Source organism: Rhamphochromis longiceps, linkage group LG14, assembly GCF_057381845.1.
Source record: "Rhamphochromis longiceps isolate RC_006_pf linkage group LG14, R_longiceps_female_GT1.1, whole genome shotgun sequence".
Classification (NCBI taxonomy): Eukaryota; Metazoa; Chordata; class Actinopteri; order Cichliformes; family Cichlidae; genus Rhamphochromis; species Rhamphochromis longiceps.
The window spans coordinates 37,297,288-37,314,813 of NC_140570.1; the positions used below are offsets into that span (position 1 = coordinate 37,297,288).

General features: G+C 40.1%; 1 protein-coding gene and 1 pseudogene across 3 annotated transcripts; one reads left to right on the plus strand and one right to left on the minus strand.

Moving 5' to 3' along the window:
- Window positions 1-419: 419 nt before the first annotated feature.
- On the plus strand, window positions 420-7,998 carry LOC146654633 (queuine/queuosine transporter SLC35F2-like). Of its 2 annotated transcripts, XM_085379692.1 has the most exons (9): window positions 420-628; window positions 2,194-2,369; window positions 2,858-2,985; window positions 3,522-3,681; window positions 4,695-4,851; window positions 4,935-4,987; window positions 5,787-5,941; window positions 7,584-7,646; window positions 7,745-7,998. In XM_085379692.1, exons 1-9 carry the CDS (start codon window positions 564-566, stop codon window positions 7,991-7,993), a joined length of 1,206 nt encoding a protein of 401 aa, XP_085235818.1. In that variant the 5' UTR covers window positions 420-563; the 3' UTR covers window positions 7,994-7,998. The 2 variants fall into 2 exon arrangements, with proteins under 2 accessions (XP_085235818.1, XP_085235819.1); XM_085379693.1 differs by lacking the exon at window positions 7,584-7,646 and having other exon boundaries at window positions 430-628.
- Window positions 7,999-8,244: 246 nt separating this feature from the next.
- LOC146654634 (rhomboid-related protein 4-like) lies at window positions 8,245-17,141 on the minus strand (annotated as a pseudogene). Its single transcript, XR_014907158.1, has 7 exons — window positions 16,983-17,141; window positions 15,210-15,522; window positions 12,903-13,035; window positions 12,671-12,759; window positions 12,392-12,448; window positions 10,019-10,162; window positions 8,245-9,890 (listed from the first exon to the last, which is right to left on the minus strand). The product of XR_014907158.1 is annotated as a rhomboid-related protein 4-like (transcript).
- Window positions 17,142-17,526: the final 385 nt, after the last annotated feature.

Here is a 17,526-nt window from a genome sequence, read left to right on the forward strand (position 1 = left end):
TTTTACAAATAAAATAATCATGTTATGTTCCCAAACCTTATTTGACTGAAAAGTGCCCCAAGACTTTTAACCATAGAGGTTAAGATGTCGTGGTTAATATATATATTTTTAAATGTGTTTAATAATTTCAGTTTTATACATTTTTAAAATTCTATCTTAATATTAAAAGCAGTAAATCACAATTGTCTAAAGTGGGGAAATATTAACTTAGATTTAAGTAACAATCTATGTCATGATTAAACTATATTCTTCACCATGGACATTTGCATACAAAAAACAAGGATAAAGGACTTTTTCATCTCATCAGTGGTGAAAAGAATCCCAGTGATGACTTTAAAAATATATATCCTTCATCATCGGTTCTTATCTTTTAGTCTTTGGCGCACACACACAAACAGATAAGTGAAGTAGTAATCTTTGCCCTCTGAGGCTGTTAATCATTCAGCTCTGATACCGTGAAGGTGGAGGAGCTAAAAGCTTAAAGAGAGGACTCACTCCTCCATCACTGGTGAGACGACACGGTTGCTAAACGGTCCGAGGATTCGTCCAGAAACGCCAGCGAAATGAACGAAAGGAGCAGAATCCTGCTGTGGATCCGAGAATTCAACCCCAAACAGGTTTTCACCTGGTGAGTGAACAGAGGAGGCGAGAGGGGGAGACCAGCAGTCTGATTCAAAGTGGTTCAGTTACTTGTGTTTTATTTAGACTTTCAAGTGAATCAAAAGTTGGGTTTTTTTAAATGAAAAAGCTGCTGAATGGCACGGAGGCCGAGTAAACATTTTTATAGCAGTTTTTTGAGGGGCCATTTAAGATCATATTATCTAGAAACTAAGTCCTTCAGGTGTGCAGCTCGGTTTACATAGACTGATGGATGCTTGTAGTCCCTAAACATATGCAGATCTCACAGATTCTGATATTTTATTTAGAGCGTCTCACATATAAATTTCACATGAAATTAATTAAAACATTCCAAATCAGGTGAATGTTTTCACAGATATCGCTGCAGTCAAGCTTTGAACAGACAACTTTATGATTTGCCTTCATGTAGGAGACATCTGTAAATATTAGCTGTGAACAACAGCCTCACCAAAGGGCCAATGCTTGAACAATTTTCAAAAGGGCAAAATAAACCAAAGTCCAACATTTTTTTCAAACTAAATGCAAATGACAGATTGAGGCTGAAAGATAAAAAGAAGTTATTCTTTAGCTCGACTTCATTAGTTATGCACAAGCAGTTTTCAAACCATTGTCTGTGGTTGGGCCACTGCTGTGTACAGCCAGGTCACTGTTGTAAGCCGGTACCCCTCTGCAGAGGGGCATAAACCTAAATGCTAAACCTAAATGACAAGTCTTAACTCAACATTTTAAAAACAAACAAATATTTTAAGATCCTGCAGCATTCAGTACAGCAGATTATTTTTTAAATAACATTTCTAAACTTATTTAGTCTTTTACTGTGCGTGTATGTGCCATGTCAGAGTTAACCCAAACCCTAATGTGGCATGGATGGTCTGCAGTAGGAAAACTTAAGAGAGCAGCCATTTTCAATTTATTTATTGATTTTAATTTGTGTTTTTGCTAAAGTTGTGTTTCATTTGCCTCCATATTTGTGGACCTGTGACACCACGGTTGCAGTGGGCTGCAGGCTGGATAATGAAGACTTTTCTAAAAATGTTATTCGCAGCATTTATGAATATTTAAATATCATCTATTTTAAACTTTATTTCCAGTGTTTCAGCACACATCTTTACATTTCTACTATTTTATTTTAAAGAGTCATAGGTTAAATTGTTGACTACAACTAATTTTTTTTTGTACTTACATTTTTTTGTCAAATACATTTTTAACATCAAATTATAAAACATAAAAAAACTTGCCTTTAAAGGAATAATGTGGCAGTTTACAACAGGAGATATGATTGATACCAAACTCTTATGTGGAACATAAAGTGAGTTGTGTTAGTTATACTGGGAAAACTCCATGTAGAAACCTCATCAACCAAACACCTTGTGTAAAGCAAGCTTTGCTCACAAACTCTTTAGAAAAGTGAAAAACACTTTGTATATACATGTTGAACAGCATCATCTGCCAGGCAGGGAGGAGGTTTCTCTTAAATCTGCTTACAGTGACTTCAAAAAGCAAAGCTGCCTGTTGTGCCTGTTGTTAAAGATCCGCTGCTCATCTCTCTCTCAGGCAGCTGGCCAAGACGTTGGCTATGGGTCAGGGGCTGGCGGGCCTCATCTGTGGCACAGCTATCACCTCCCAGTTCCTGGCCTCAAACTTTCACGTGAACACGCCCATGCTGCAGAGTTTCCTGAACTACCTCCTGCTGACTGTCACCTACACCACCATGCTGCTCTGCAGAACAGGTGACACCCGTGCTGAACACCTGAGATTAATGCTGAAATTTATGACATGCATAGCAACACTTCATGGCAGTAAAATTAAATCTTTATATGCCATATTACACATAAATACACAGAACACTTGATCAGTCTTTACTGGGATATTCAGAGGCAGGTTTTTCCAAACTGGGTGTTGTATTGTGATTAACAGAATGTGTAAAGTAATTGTGATGATAGAAATATTGTTTTGTGTTGCCCTTTGCAAACGGACTAGAAAAGTAAAGCGAGGTGGTTCTCTGACTAAAAATCTAAAATTTTCTTTGTAAATTTGTTGATTTGTTCTTCTAAGTTTAGGACTGTCCTTTTCAGAAATTTGTGAGATTTTGTCTTGGATTTTTTTTGTAAATATGCAAATATATTTTGCTTTGCAGTGAGGCAGAGTGTCCTCAGGCTTGTTGCAGAAACAAACACATCAGTACTGAAGTTCAGGGGTGCTCCCCTTTAAAATGCAGGGGATGGCAATTTTTTACAGATTTTGAAGAGACGATGGTGGAAGTACTTGCTGCTCGGGCTGGTGGACGTGGAAGCAAACTACACTGTGGTTAAAGCGTACCAATACACCACCATCACCAGCATACAGGTGAGTAGACTTTCAAAATTTATTTCAGTGTGTTATGAAAGTGCCAAGATTACTAAGGGTGCAACCACTCCTTCAGTACATAATGTAACATAATATGCTCAATCGTATCAATCGATCACTATCAATCTTTCCTAAAATGGAAACACATGTCAGTAAATTGTAACTCAAAAGTCACAGCTGGATCAGAAGCGTTTTGGATGTTCCACACGGTAAATAATACAAATCAAATAATTCCATCAATTTGCTCCAAAAGGCACCACAAAAACTAGAAGTGTGGGGTTTGATCCAAAGAATCGATCGTATCAATATCAGCTGGCATTGGTGTTGGAGTTCAGTTCACTTCAGTATGTAGCCCACTAAACTGTGTTAAATTAATGAGTTGTCTTGAGGTTGAAACTGAAAGGTGTTTTGTCATTTTAACTAATTATTATGTAAAAGAAAAAATCAGAGTGAATTAGTGGTCATTAAAATTAGTTCAAAACAAATTAATTGATCCATCGCACACGTTATTGCACAGCTATCATTTCTGCCTCCAGCTGCTGGACTGCTTCGTGATCCCGGTCCTGATGGGTCTGAGCTGGTGGATTCTGAAGGCTCGCTACAGGCTGATCCACTCTGTCGCCGTCTGCATCTGTCTGCTCGGAGTGGGGGCCATGGTGGGAGCCGACCTGCTGGCTGGACGAGACCAGGGCTCCAGTAAGGAATTCTCCAAAGAGTTTACTCACTAATCAAATCCCTGATGGAAGACTATAAATTGTTTAATAAATCAAGTCCATGCAGGACACCAGTGAAAAAAAAACTTAACTTAGAGAACAGAGACGAATCCTAACACGTGAGTATTGATCTGATATCACTATCAGTGTTGGTATCTATCACTATTTGGATCAATCCACCCACCTCTACAAGACACAGAACAACACCAAGATGGTTACACTGAAAACACTCGAGACTTCATCATAAGCTTTTATTCTGTTTATGGAAAAATACAAGGAACACTTGGAAAGCTGGAAAACTGACTATGATGAGTTCAAAGACAATCTGGAAAATAGAAAGAGCTACACAGGTCATAGGTGGCTAATTGGAAACAGGTGATAATTACAAAAGAAGTAAAACTGAAAACATGGTAAAGAGGCCAGGAAGTGCAAAATAAAACAGGAAGTGACCTTAACCTTTATATGAATCCTAAATTATGACACATGTGATGTTTTGGATTTAAGTGAACGACTAAAGAAAAAATCCTTCACATATCAGGTAATTTTTAGATATAAAGACCTGTGTCAGTTTTATATTTTCAACTCCTGAGACCTTCTATTACAGAAAAAAGTTTAGATACGGTCGTGAAGGTGCGTTTTTCATCCAAACCACAGTGTTTTCCAACATGTAACACAAACCAAGTAGTGTAAGTGCCTAAACCTAACCAGGTAATAGACAAAAAAGTATAAACCAAATACATGTTTTACACTTAGCGATGGAAAAAATCAATGCAAAACATATAAGAAATAAAAAAAACTTTCTCTATGGTTATAAAACCAACAATACATCCCATTGCTACCACTTTTCCAACCTTTTGCTGACTTTTTGGTCTCTAATCTGGGATAAAAGCGTTTTCCAGCCTGTGCATGACATGCAGGGAAACCAACACTGAGGCAACATTAGCGTTCGTCTGATGATGTTGAACCTTAGCGATGATCTTGTTGTTCTCTCCTCAGCCTCAAACATCTTGTTGGGTGATGGTCTGGTGCTCCTCAGTGCTTCGCTGTATGCGGTGTCTAACGTGTGTCAGGAGTACACCGTGAAGAACCTGAGCAGGGTGGAGTTCCTGGGCATGGTCGGCCTTTTTGGCACAATCATCAGCACCATACAGATGTAAGTGTGTGTGACTGGCATCAGTTTTAGGACTCAGTGGACTTTGTGGTTTATCTGATGTTTCTGTTTTTATTTTTACTCAGGGTGATCCTGGAGCATAATGAAATTCCTGCCATCCAGTGGAGCTGGGAAGTCGGTGAGTACTGATCTGAATCAGGAACATTTTGAAGACAAAACAGGACTGCCGAAGCCTCCAGATGGTTACGCATGTTAACACATTATGAAACTATAAATATTTAAAGAAGCTATGGTACAGTCAACACAAATACTCCTAAGTGTATACTCTTTGGGACCTGAATAAACACAATATGTGTCAGAATAACTAATGCTTTAAACTATGAGAACATAAGGTTATGCACACTGAGATTTTCACAGTGAAAAAAATAACAAACTTTATTAATAAAAGCCAGAAGAAAAGAACAAAGCTGGTAGGAAAACCAATGTGTCACAACCAACTAATGCGACAAAACTAACTTAAAAAAATAATTCAAAACATAAAAGCACAAGAAAGGAGACACAAGGTCAATAATTCTTCAAGGAGGGCAAAAAGTAACAAAAAAAGAAAAGAAATGAGAAGAAAATGAAATTACAGGCAACTAAAATCTGATGTTCACAGCAGGGACCATGACAAAGGGGCAGAAATAATCTAACCCACATTCACAGAAACACAGTTCTTGTCTCGTTTGTCACATTTTCTCAGTGAAAGTTTGAAAAAACATTTTCTAAAAATCACAAAGCCACAGCATCACCCCTCATATTCATTATTTCAGTAACTTATCTTTGAGTGTATAAAGATGACTAATTTAGAGGTTTTATTAGACACTTTTGATCACCATGTTGGAGAAGTCGACCTGAGAAATAAAGAGATTTTTTCTTTCATGTTTGAGTTTTCTTTAATACTTAAATTAACTAACAGTGGTCATGTCTCTTCTCAGGACTGCTGTTCGCTGCCTATGCACTGTGTATGTATGCTCTGTACAGCTTCATGCCTATAGTGATAAAGCTAAGCGGCGCCACCTCCGTCAACCTCTCCCTGCTCACCGCTGACCTCTTCGGCCTCTTCTGTGGGATCTTCCTCTTCCACTACAACGTGAGTGCACACTCAGTTATTCTTACTTTATATATCTGACAGTCCTTTCCTTCAAACCGCCTCAAGAGGAAACTTGACCTGCACTTTAACACCCTCCCCACTGTTGGACTGTAAAAAACAATTTTAATCTTAGTAAAAAGCATCACATCGTCTGTCAATGTGTTGATCCTACAAGGTCATGACTACAGGATCTATCCAGTGTATTCCAGTATGTGATTCCTTCTCATTAGAGGGAACAATTTCACAATTTATGTTATTGGAAAAAGCCCACCATCAGCAGGAGCTGAAGTTTTATCAGTTTAATCAGTCTTCAAGTCTTCCCTCTGAACATCCAGCACCAGCATCATGCAACAGGAGGACTGATTATGATCTTTACCTTTACCCTAAGTTATGCATTTTTCCTACCATGGAAGACAGGCTCTGACAAGACTTAACTGCACATGACGTGGATACTTTCTTTGTCAGCAGCACAGACACTGAGAAAACACAATGAACGGCAATCAGTCAACTCTGGGTAAGGTATGTAGGTGTATGAACAGAGGCTTAGAACATTCAAATGAGAAAACACAAGATTTTCTGTAGTTTCTGGATTGAACAACATGTTTCACTGAAATGGTACGCAACCAACAGGGGCTAAAAAAATAAAGCCAAAACAAAGTGAAACGACTGTAGTTCCTCTCACAGCCAATTAAGGCTCACTGAAACATCAAGTTGTTACTTTGTTGCTAGTTTGCCACGTTCTCTTTTGAGATGCTTGAATTGTGCTTCTGCAGTGAATCCAATTAAGAGTCTAGAGCACTGTACACGCAAGTGGTCAGTGCCATTTCCAGCATTCATACCTGTGCAGGCTGCATTGACAGTGGTGTGAAGTTACACACCTGGGGATGTGCACGTCCTCAAAATTGCTAATAACACAGAGACAACAGGAATACTGAACACACATTAGATTTTTAATCTTTAGAGTGTGAAACTTTGAATAGATACAAAAATGATTTATTTGCCTTTCAACAGAGCTTTAATGTGTTTTCTAGTCAGGGTCAGATGAGAATCTTTAATGTCAGTTAATGACAGGACTTATTTCCAGCACACACACATATAAACACTGATTATCTCTTCCCACCCCGTCTTTGGGTCATAATGACCTGCTGAGTGTTATGCACGCTCAGAAGTGTTAATGAATAATAATGATAAAAGTTAAAATGTAACTCTGTGCTGTGTGTTCTCATGCAGAGCTCCATGCATGTATGCAGTTTGTGCATGTGTTGAATATGAATGTCTCTTTTGACCTGCCAGTGAATTTAAATGAGTCAGTTCCAGATGAGAGGTGGCACTGTATTCTCCTAATAAAACACTCACATTTTCTCATTAATAAGCATAATTACATTCTTTGTGTCAACATCTAAACTCCCATATTGTTTTTTCTTTAATTTAACCTTTATTTATACAGGTGAGACTTAAAGTCTCATTTACCAAAAAGACCTGTTCTTATTATTTACCATGAAGTTAAATCCTGCAATTAAACGTTAAACAGAGAAACTCATAAATGTGAACACAGATGTCCAGTGTCAGACTTTACACGGACATCATATTGCACATTCAGGATCAGAAATCCAAGTCAAATAAAAAGTTGTTTCGGATCCAGACTCGCCCCCTGCTGGTCATTGGAAAAGAATACTGTGTGCAGTTGGGCCAAACCCCAGCTCAGGTAAAATGTCATTCATAACTTGAACCCAATGAACTGGTTTTCCTTCTGCACTCCTTTTTTTAATGCAATTTGAACATTCACTTTCTGCTCCTGCTCAGTTCTCCGGCCTCTACATTGTTTCGCTGGTGGTCATCCTCATTGGCTTTGTCGCCTTCAACGCTGTTCCGACTCCCACCGCTGCCACAGACTCCAGCCCCTCGTCTTCACCTGCTGCTACCTGCGAGGAAGGCTGCTCTGAAAACCCTGTGGATGCTCAAGAGCTGCAGCCGACTGAAGACAGGAGGAAGAGGAGCACTTCAGGGCCAGAGCAGAGCTACGGCAGCACAGAGCTCGGCACTAGAATGTGATCAGCTGGTTTACAGTCTCCAAACATGTCGTATATGTATTTTTAACCAGTTATTTATTGAGTTTTGCTTCTTATATAACACATATGGTACATGTAAAAACACACAATACAGAAGTTCATGTAAAAAAAGATAAATAAAAGTGCAAATGCAAAAGAAAAGAGTGATTTTACATTTCAGCATTTACCTCTTTAAACACATTGTGTTTCACTGAGCCATACTGAAGGCTGTCTCAAATCCTAACATGTATCGTGAAGCTGCAGGAGGAGTGATAATCAGAGGTGCACAGGTGAGTCTTTCCTGATAATGTCTTCTTCTTTTTTTTTTATAAAAGAGGCCCTGCACACAGGGAGTGCTTTTTATCTGTTATGATGATGTTTCAGTTAAGATTATTACATTTTCTACCCTCCACAATTTCTGTGTGTGTAATTCAAGAAAATGTGTGATATCCTTAAATTAAAAGGGTTCCTAAATATGACACATTGCAGTGTCACACCTGAGATCGTAAACCCGTTAACAAAACTATGATGAAGTGTATCAAATGTCAAATTTTACTGAGATCGGTTTAAGAAAGGACACCTTTGGATGGATGTTTCCCCTCTCCTCCTCATCTCTGGTGGGAGGGACTAATACAAAATCAGAGGAGGCAAGGAGAGGAGTCAAGGATTCAAGGGGAGGAGCTTGATGCTGTAAATTAGTATAAATATGCTGTGCTCACTTTGGACCCGACTTTAACATCTAAACATGATTCTAAAAAGTTATCCGGCTTGTAAAATTTAACCTTCAGAGTTTCAAGCAAATCAGACTGTTCCAGACCATCAATGCAGAGAGGATGTGTCTACAGTTCAAGACTTTTATCATATATTGAGTATTGTTTCACTATGTGGTTATAAATAGTTGAAATTACAAAAAAAACGTAAACTTTTTGATAAAAACTCATTGCTATTTCATCCCTGAAAAATTCTGGAAAAACATGTTTCTGAGTTTTCATAATTTAAAAAAAAAAATAAGTATGCCTGTTTTATTTATAAGGATCTACATAGACTTGCTCCACATCCTTTAAAGGAATTTATTAATCAAAAGTCAGATTGTGAAGTTGCACAAGGGCCACCGCTAGAGGGGAGTGTGGGGCAGTCTGTAGGTGCACAACATTTAGTCAATACAGGAGCTAAATGTTGGAATGGCTTACCGAAGGCAACAAAGGAGCGTTCCACATACACAGAATTTGAGGCACATATTAAAGTGATGGTGAACCAGGTCTGTGCTCACTGGGTTCAGATGTGCAGGTCTACATGAATGACGCTGAGTAGCCTAAACATGGTGGAGAGGATCCAGGTCTAAGCTGCAGCAGCTGGCAGAGTAATGAAAAACCACCAATGGCAAAACCCACAGTGAAATTCAAAAAGGGAAAAGCCAGTGGCACACAAGGAGCAAAAACACTAAATATACACAGAAGAGACTGAATAACGAGACACAAGTGGAAACAATTAACCACAGATAAAACCGATATGCTGGCAGAAAACCAGACAGCAGGAAAATAAAGACAGGAAGTAAAAGCAAAGGTGACATGCAATAGAAAACAAAGTCACCAAGTAATACAAGAAGTCCAAACTAGGAGGGAGTCTTTGTTCGAAGACCGCTGCAGGCCGCACCTTCATGAGACATCAGACTGGATTCAATCCTCTTATGTGACCCGCAGCAACAAGGGAGAGTGATGGGAGGCATCTTCCCAGTTAAACCAGTGAAAATGAGAAAAAAAACAAAAATGGAAAATAAAAATCCGTCATTACAATCTTCTTCTCTGGTTGGTAACTTCCTGCTCAAACCTCCTCAGCCGCCTCCTCCTGAGATCCTCAAGAGTCTCCTGGGTGATGTTCGGTTTCTCTTCGCCTGGTTTGTCCTGAAAAATTAAGTTGTAGCTAAATGTTTAATTTTTAAATATAATTTGGCTCAAATGTATCTAATTTATTTTATAAAATTAAGTATTAATTTTAGCAGTGAAAGAAGACTGTCACTTCTGCCTCTTGCCTCGATGTTTCAGACTGTTTCTGATGGCCAGCTCTATCTGCTCCTCCTCCGTCAGTCCTGAGATGTAGCTCTCAGAATAATCAGACGTGTGATCCTCCGCAGGTCGAGGCTCTTCAAAGTATTCTCGTCTGGTCCCGCTGTAGCCTGCGGGCACACATGTGCACTAAAATATTAAAGTTTCTAACTTGAGTTTAATTTTTAAATCTTGCAACGTTGGGTAAAAATGAAAAGGTTACAACACAGAAAATTAATAAAAATAAAAGTACTGAGTGTCTATAAACTCTATCCACTCAAATCATCTCAAACTGGTCTCCTGAACATAACTGCGAGTTTTACTCGAATGGCCTCCACAGTCACCAGATCTACAACATGAGAGTCACATCACTGATGTTTATTCAATTAAATTCAATTTTATTTATATAGCGCCAAATCACAACATAAGTCGCCTCAAGGCGCTTCATAGATACAGAGAAAAACCCAACAATCATATGACCCCCTATGAGCAGCACTTTGGCAACAGTGGGAAGGAAAAACTCCCTTTTAACAGGAAGAAACCTCCGGCAGAACCAGGCTCAGGGAGGGGCGGCCATCTGCTGCGACCGGTTGGGGTGAGAGAAGGAAGACAGGATAAAGACATGCTGTGGAAGAGAGACAGAGGTTAATAACAGATATGATTCAATGCAGAGAGGTCTGTTAATACATAGTGAGTGAGAAAGGTGACTGGAAAGGAAAAACTCAATGCATCATGGGAATCCCCGGCAGCCTACGTCTATTGCAGCATAACTAAGGGAGGATTCAGGGTCACCTGGTCCAGCCCTAACTATATCTATAACTATATTTCTCCAGGCTGGAGAAACTGATCAGGAGGGCTAGCTCTGTGGTCGGCATGAAGCTGGACACTCTGGTGACAGTGGCAGAGAAAAGGACATTAAAGAAACTGATGGACATTATGGACAATGCTAGGCATCCTCTGCACACGGCCATAAACAATCAGAAGAGTCTGTTCAGTGACAGGTTGCTTCTCCCAAAGACAAGAACTAACAGACTTAAAAACTCCTTTGTCCCACACGCCATCAAACTGTTTAACTCCTCTCTGGAGGGGAGAGGGAGGGGAAACAGGAGGACAAAGGAAGGGGGAACAACTAAGCTGTAGTGCCTCTTCACCTCACTGTGCAATACCTTTTGTGCAATACTTTTGTAAATAGTCAACAGTGCAATAGACTCAATACTTGAAATGTGCAATTCACTTGTATTTTTTATTTTTTATTCCTATTTATTCTATTTATCCCCTTTGTATATTTTATTTATATTTGTCTCTGTATTTATATATGTGTGTGTGTGTGTGTGTGTGTGTGTGTATATATATATATAATATTCTGTAACTCTGTAACTTCTGTCGGTGCTGTGCTTTTTTGGAAATCGAATTTCCCAGAGGAACCCACCCGAGGGATTAATAAAGTTCTATCTTATCTTATCTTATCTTATATGCTTTAGCAAAAAGGAAAGTTTTAAGCCTAATCTTGAAAGTAGAGATAGTGTCTGTCTCCTGAATCCAAACTGGAAGCTGGTTCCACAGAAGAGGGGCCTGAAAACTGAAGGCTCTGCCTCCCATTCTACTTTTAAATACTCTAGGAACAACAAGTAGGCCTGCAGAGCGAGAGCGAAGTGCTCTAATAGGGTGATATGGTACTACAAGGTCATTAAGATAAGATGGGGCCTGATTATTTAAGACCTTGTATGTGAGGAGCAGGATTTTGAATTCAATTCTGGATTTAACAGGAAGCCAATGAAGGGAAGCCAAAACAGGAGAAATCAATCAATAAATAAGTCAATAAATATGTGACCTTAATTCTTCAGACTGCTGTGAAGGCAAAAAGGGTCCAAGACTGCAAGGTGCACATTCACTAATCTTAGGTTTGGCAGCGTTTTTAGGTAGATAAAGGTGAATGGCTTGATCAAGAATTGAGCTGCGGTTTGTGGAAGGCCTTCATGGGCACATGCGGTGGCTCCAGGGCCCGGCAGATCCTTGTGTACTAATGAGAAGTGAAGAAGTGAAAGAACTGAAAAAGGGGGAGGTTGGGTACGAAAACAAGAGCGAACAGCTTGTCATATATATTTAAGACCTGGAAGGGGTGTGTTTGGAGGCATGGTCCCACTCCTGAAATTCAGATAATTTATCTCCAATAATAAAGTGTTGAAGATAAATTGAGGCAACCTCATCATGGATCCTAAAGTGGTTCGTCTTTCAGAAAGTGGGCACCCAGGTTTTAAAAGCTGTACCAGAAAACTGAACAAACAGTCTTTCTCACTGGATTATTTCATATTCTATAAAACAGTGGATCCTTTATGTTTTCTATAACATTGCTGTTGTACCTGAAAAGCTGTAGTATGAACGCTGGCGTGAAGTAACTCCATCTGAAGATATCATATCTGATTGGAGAGAGAGAAAAGAGCATTTTCAGGTTCATATATAAGTATTAAAGATTTCTTTCACACAGGCTCACACAGTTAACAAATACAACATGCTGTAACTGCTAATGTGATGTTTGCTGATCATGACTGTGTAAAAAACACAATTTTATCATTTTGTTTTATTTGTTTGCAGAATGAAGAATTCATTCGCTACACAAACTGAAAAAGCAGCATTCAGACCTGCACATGCCTCCATGATGGTCTTCAGTGGACCCACAGTGTAGAGCTGACCCACCAGGACACCTGCCAGGTGGCCAACCAGAGAGGTCCTGAAAGAGAGCAGCAGGGAAAAAGACCATGATGATAAAATATCTGCTCAGTTTTAGATAAAAAAAGATGCTGCCTTCAAATCTACGCTTCAAAATCGATTTTGTTTTCTCAGTGATCATCTTGGACTGGAGCAGTCTCTCACCCAGGAGCGATTAGATAGATGAGCACCAGCTCCACCCAGCTAGCAAACTGATTGGACACCCGAATATTCATAACGTACGTCACACCACCGGGGTTGAAGTGGTTATTGACGATCTTCAGAGCAAACAAGACCCCTGCAAACAGATGTGGTTGTAAAATTAAGGAAGGAAAATGTTATAAATATCTCGTTATGATTAGTTGATTAATCATTTAGGTGAAAATATATATATTTAGTCCAAGAATGAAAATAATTCAGTTTCTCTGAGAGGAAGAAAAACAGCAAATCTTCTCATTTTAAAAGATGAAAGTTTCACCTTCTGGCAACGTATTATAGTTATTATGTTTAAATTAGTGTATTTAGCTTAATATAGACTATTTTTTACTTACTTATTTTATATATTTGTTTGATTTTATAACTTGGATTTATTGTGGCTGCAGGATTTTAAACATTCAACTACAAAATATTAATGGTGTTAATTAAGTAATTAATTAAGGTGTCGTCTACATATCTGTACCAGTGGCTGGGTACTCTTCCTTTGAAAGAGCCAAGAGCCTTCCTTTCCACTTCCTCCATGTAAAGGTTGGCTACAACAGGGGAGCCCATGGCACAGCCATGTTTTTGTCTGTAGAAGCCTTCGTTGTATTTGAAGTATGTTGTAGTAAGGCAGAGGTCTAACAGACTACAATGACCTGGATGACTGAGAACCTTCACAGACATGTTTAGTTCTGGTTCTTTACGTCTTGATGCATTCTCAATCATCCAGGAAAGAAAATCTCCAAAAGTTGATTGTGTTCATCTGGACGTAGCGTTTTGTGGGAGAAACGTTTCGTCACTCATCCAGGTGACGTCTTCAGACTCAGCTGACTGCAGGTTTCAATCTTATAAACAGCACATTTGCATAATGACTGAAACCAGCCCACTGAAGGAACAATGAGCAGGGAGGTCAGTTCCTTAATCTTAATTATGCAAATTCTCATGGTCATTGATCAACAACCACTGATCAATAACCATGAGTACCATTCACAGAGAGTTGGGGAATGGCTGCAATCACAGCATTGTAAGATGGTGACAGATGAACCCTTAGGCCCCCTCCTCGATTCAGAGATGGTCTTTCCCTTTTCACGTAAATGGCCTCCTTGACTCCGCCCTCAAACCAGCGTTCCTCCCTGTCCAGGATGTTACATCCTCATCATTGAAAGAGTGTCCACTGGCCTGTAGGTGTAAATAGACTGCAGAGTCCTGACGAGGTAGCTCTTCTGTGTTGTGCCATCCGCTTTGCCAGAGGTTGTTTGGTTTCCCCGATGTATAAATCCTGGCAATCCTCCTGCACTTAACAGCGTACACTGTGTTACTCTGTTCGTGTCGGGGGAGCCGATCCTTGGGGTGGACCAGTTTTGGCGCATGTTTTGGGGTTTAAAAGCTAGAGACACCCGGTGTTTAGAAAAAATGTGTCTCAACTGCTCCGATACTCCCGACACGGTTTAGAATTCTTATTGAGTGGATTGTAGTATATTATTATTTCTGTACTATGAGTTTCTTATAGTTTTTTTTTAAAAAAAATTTCTTTTGGCTTTGGCCTTTTTTCTCCCTTGTATATTTTATTGTTTTTAGATTTACGTTTTGTTTTTGTTTCTAGTTTTTTTTCTAGTTGATTCATTTTGTTCTTAAGTATTTTAGCTGTCTTTTATTCATCTGTGTTTTTGTATCTTTAACTTGTATGAGGTCATTAGGATCCTTGGTCTTAGTTGGTTTCTGTTAGTGTTTGAGTTTATTCACGTTTCACCAGTATCCACTTAAATGTTATTGTGGACAAGGTCACTAAACTAAACCCAGTCATATTCCAAGAGCACTGATCTAGAGGGGAGCTGCCCCAACAGGTGTGGTTGGTGGCCTGAAAGTGGGCCTGCAAGGTTACCCGGGTCTGCAGGGCAGGGTGGACATCTGGAGGACAGGGGCAGTCAGAATTTAGTGCCCTCACCCATCTGCATCCAAGCTCTGCACTGCCTACCGGGTACAACCCATAGGATCAGTGACTGGTCTATTTGAACAGAGAGCCAATCCAGACTTCCTGTATTGGGATGCTGGTTCCACAGATCAACACATTCAACTACCAAAATTTTACATTATACTTCAAAAGTTAATATTTAATCACGTCTAAAAAAATTTATGCTGATAATTTTGGTGCTGATGGATCACTCCTTCGCTTTTTTATTTAACAGTTACTTAAAGTACTTTTTTATCTTATCTTGTTATACATACATCTAGATTTTCTTCCTTTGAATCACTACTACTGCTGGGAGTTTGTACCTGAGAAGCCGACAGCACACTCTCTGCTGAAAGCCTGCACATATTCCAATAATGGATCAGAAGAATCCGTGCCCTCCATGAGCTTAATCATCAGCGCCTGCAGCAGCAGGTACACCAATCCAGTGAGCAGAAAGAAGACTGACAGCAGGTACAGGAACCAAGGTCCACCCAGACGTCGCTCCAGCCTGATGCCTTTCCACAGGAAGGACGCCATGTTGAAGTAAAGGTGCCAATCATCGATGTGATGCAGGGGGGACAGGAAGAGGCGTCGCCACTCTTTATTTCGGTACACCTGATCAAGGCTCATGCAAGCCTGGACACAAAGTAAAAACAGTCGTATGCTTTTGATTCTTTTTAATACATCAATAATGTGAATCCAAAATCATTGACAGGCGACTTTGAAGGCAGGATGCTTCAGCTGATGGTTCAGTATGAAGAATGCTCCTGCACACCTTTTATTATATTCGTCAGCAGAAAAACCATGAACAAAAACCAGTTTGTCAGTTCTGTTTGCAGCCATGCAGGTGTTGGCTGTCACAGAAGCACCGCCATGTGGGCTGTTTGTTTTTTTAAAATCCAGTTTCCTCTTTCTGTTGCTAAATTATTCAACAAAATTCTCGCCTGTCTCTCTGTTTAAAGGTTCACCTCAGGGTTTTTCCATTTTTTGTTCAGACTCGTTGTTTCATCATTAAAGACATGATTCTCTTCAACCGGGAAGATAATCTTCAATTTTTATGACTTAATTATATATTTTTGCCTGTCATCCGAATGCCTGCCATTTTCTGGTTCTCCTGCTTATTACTAATAAAAACAACTTCTGATTCTGAAGAAAGTCAGTCTAAGATGCAATCGCTGCACTCAACGTTTTGTTCATGAACTAATTATAAAACGACAGGTTAATTTCTGTCCCAACAGGTACACTTTAAGTAGCAGAGAGGTGCTGCTATCAAATGTCATTGGTTAACTGATCATCAGCAAGTGAGAGTTGGACTTGTGTTTTAGCCACAGGACCCAGGCACCTTACAGTCATTGACTAGAGACCATGAACTTTTCTGTACACTAAAGTATTCTAGGGTCATATGTGAGACCATCTGTCAGACGTCTAAAGCTTTGGGTCATGCAACGGGACAATGATCCCAACACAACAAAGCAACAAAAGAAAAGAATCAAGGTGCTGCAATAAACCAGTCAAAGTCTAGACCTCATCCTAAATAAAAGGCTGTGGCTGAGACCTTTAGAGAGATGTGTGTAAATAAACACCTCAAATTCTCAATAAGTCTATGCCAGGGTGCTGGAAAGGAGAGTTTGTCCGCCAGTCAAACCTCAGATACAGGAGGAACAATGCGGTTTTCGTCCTGGTCGTGGAACACTGGACCAGCTCTTTATGCTCTCAAGGATACTTGAGGGTGCATGGGAGTTTGCCCAACCAGTCTACATGTGTTTTGTGGACTTGGAGAAGGCATTCAACCGTGTCCCTCAGGGTGTCCTGTGGGAGGTGATACGGGAGTATGGGGTGTCTGGGGGGGGGGGGGGGGGGGGGGGGGGGGGGTAGTCCTCCATACATTGGAGGGCCTGAGATGTCCCTAGAGAGGTGGCGTCTGATACCTGACCTGACATATAGACACAAACAATCAGGCACACACAGATACGAACCCCCCCCACCACCCCTCCAATGCACACATATGCAAATACTCAGCACTCACCCAACGTGGAGACAGACATAAATAGACATAAATCTATATAATATAATATAATGTTACAGTGGGGAGTTACCTTCAGTGGTGGAGCAGGAGGAAACACGTACAGGTACACATTGAATCCCAGGACAGCCAGGGTGATGGCTGGGATGTTTCCCGGACCCTCCTGGAACAGCTGGACAAGCAGGAGCAGGAGGCCTGCCTGGAAACCCCTCTGCATGCTGAAAGCTGAGGTTTAAAGGAACTGTTGACATGACAGATAAAGACAGACAACAATTCACAGTTCAGGCCAATTTAGAATCACCAATTAACCAGACCTATGCATGCATGTCTTTGGACTGTGGGAGGAAGCCCGAGTACCCAGAGAGAACCCACACAGGCCAGAGATTACACAGACAGCACCGGCAGGCCGGTGGATTCAACCTTACTGTGTGGCACTAACCACTGCGTGGTTAGTAACAAAACTATACAGCAGAAAAATAAAGTTTCACGGGATTGTTTTACTTTGTCGACAGCGCTACTCTGTCGGAAGATGTGACTATCAAACAAACATGGACAATGAAAAGTAAAATTGATTGTATTACCACCGACTATATAATTTACACTTATAAACACAAACA

Coding starts and splice junctions, on each gene's coding strand:
- LOC146654633 (XM_085379692.1), top strand. CDS start 564: ATGAACGAAAGGAGCAGAATCCTGCTGTGGATCCGAGAATTCAACCCC. Junction 2,370..2,857: donor CATGCTGCTCTGCAGAACAG/GTGACACCCGTG, acceptor TTTAAAATGCAG/GGGATGGCAATTTTTTACAG. Junction 5,942..7,583: donor TCTTCCTCTTCCACTACAAC/GTGAGTGCACAC, acceptor TTTCGGATCCAG/ACTCGCCCCCTGCTGGTCAT.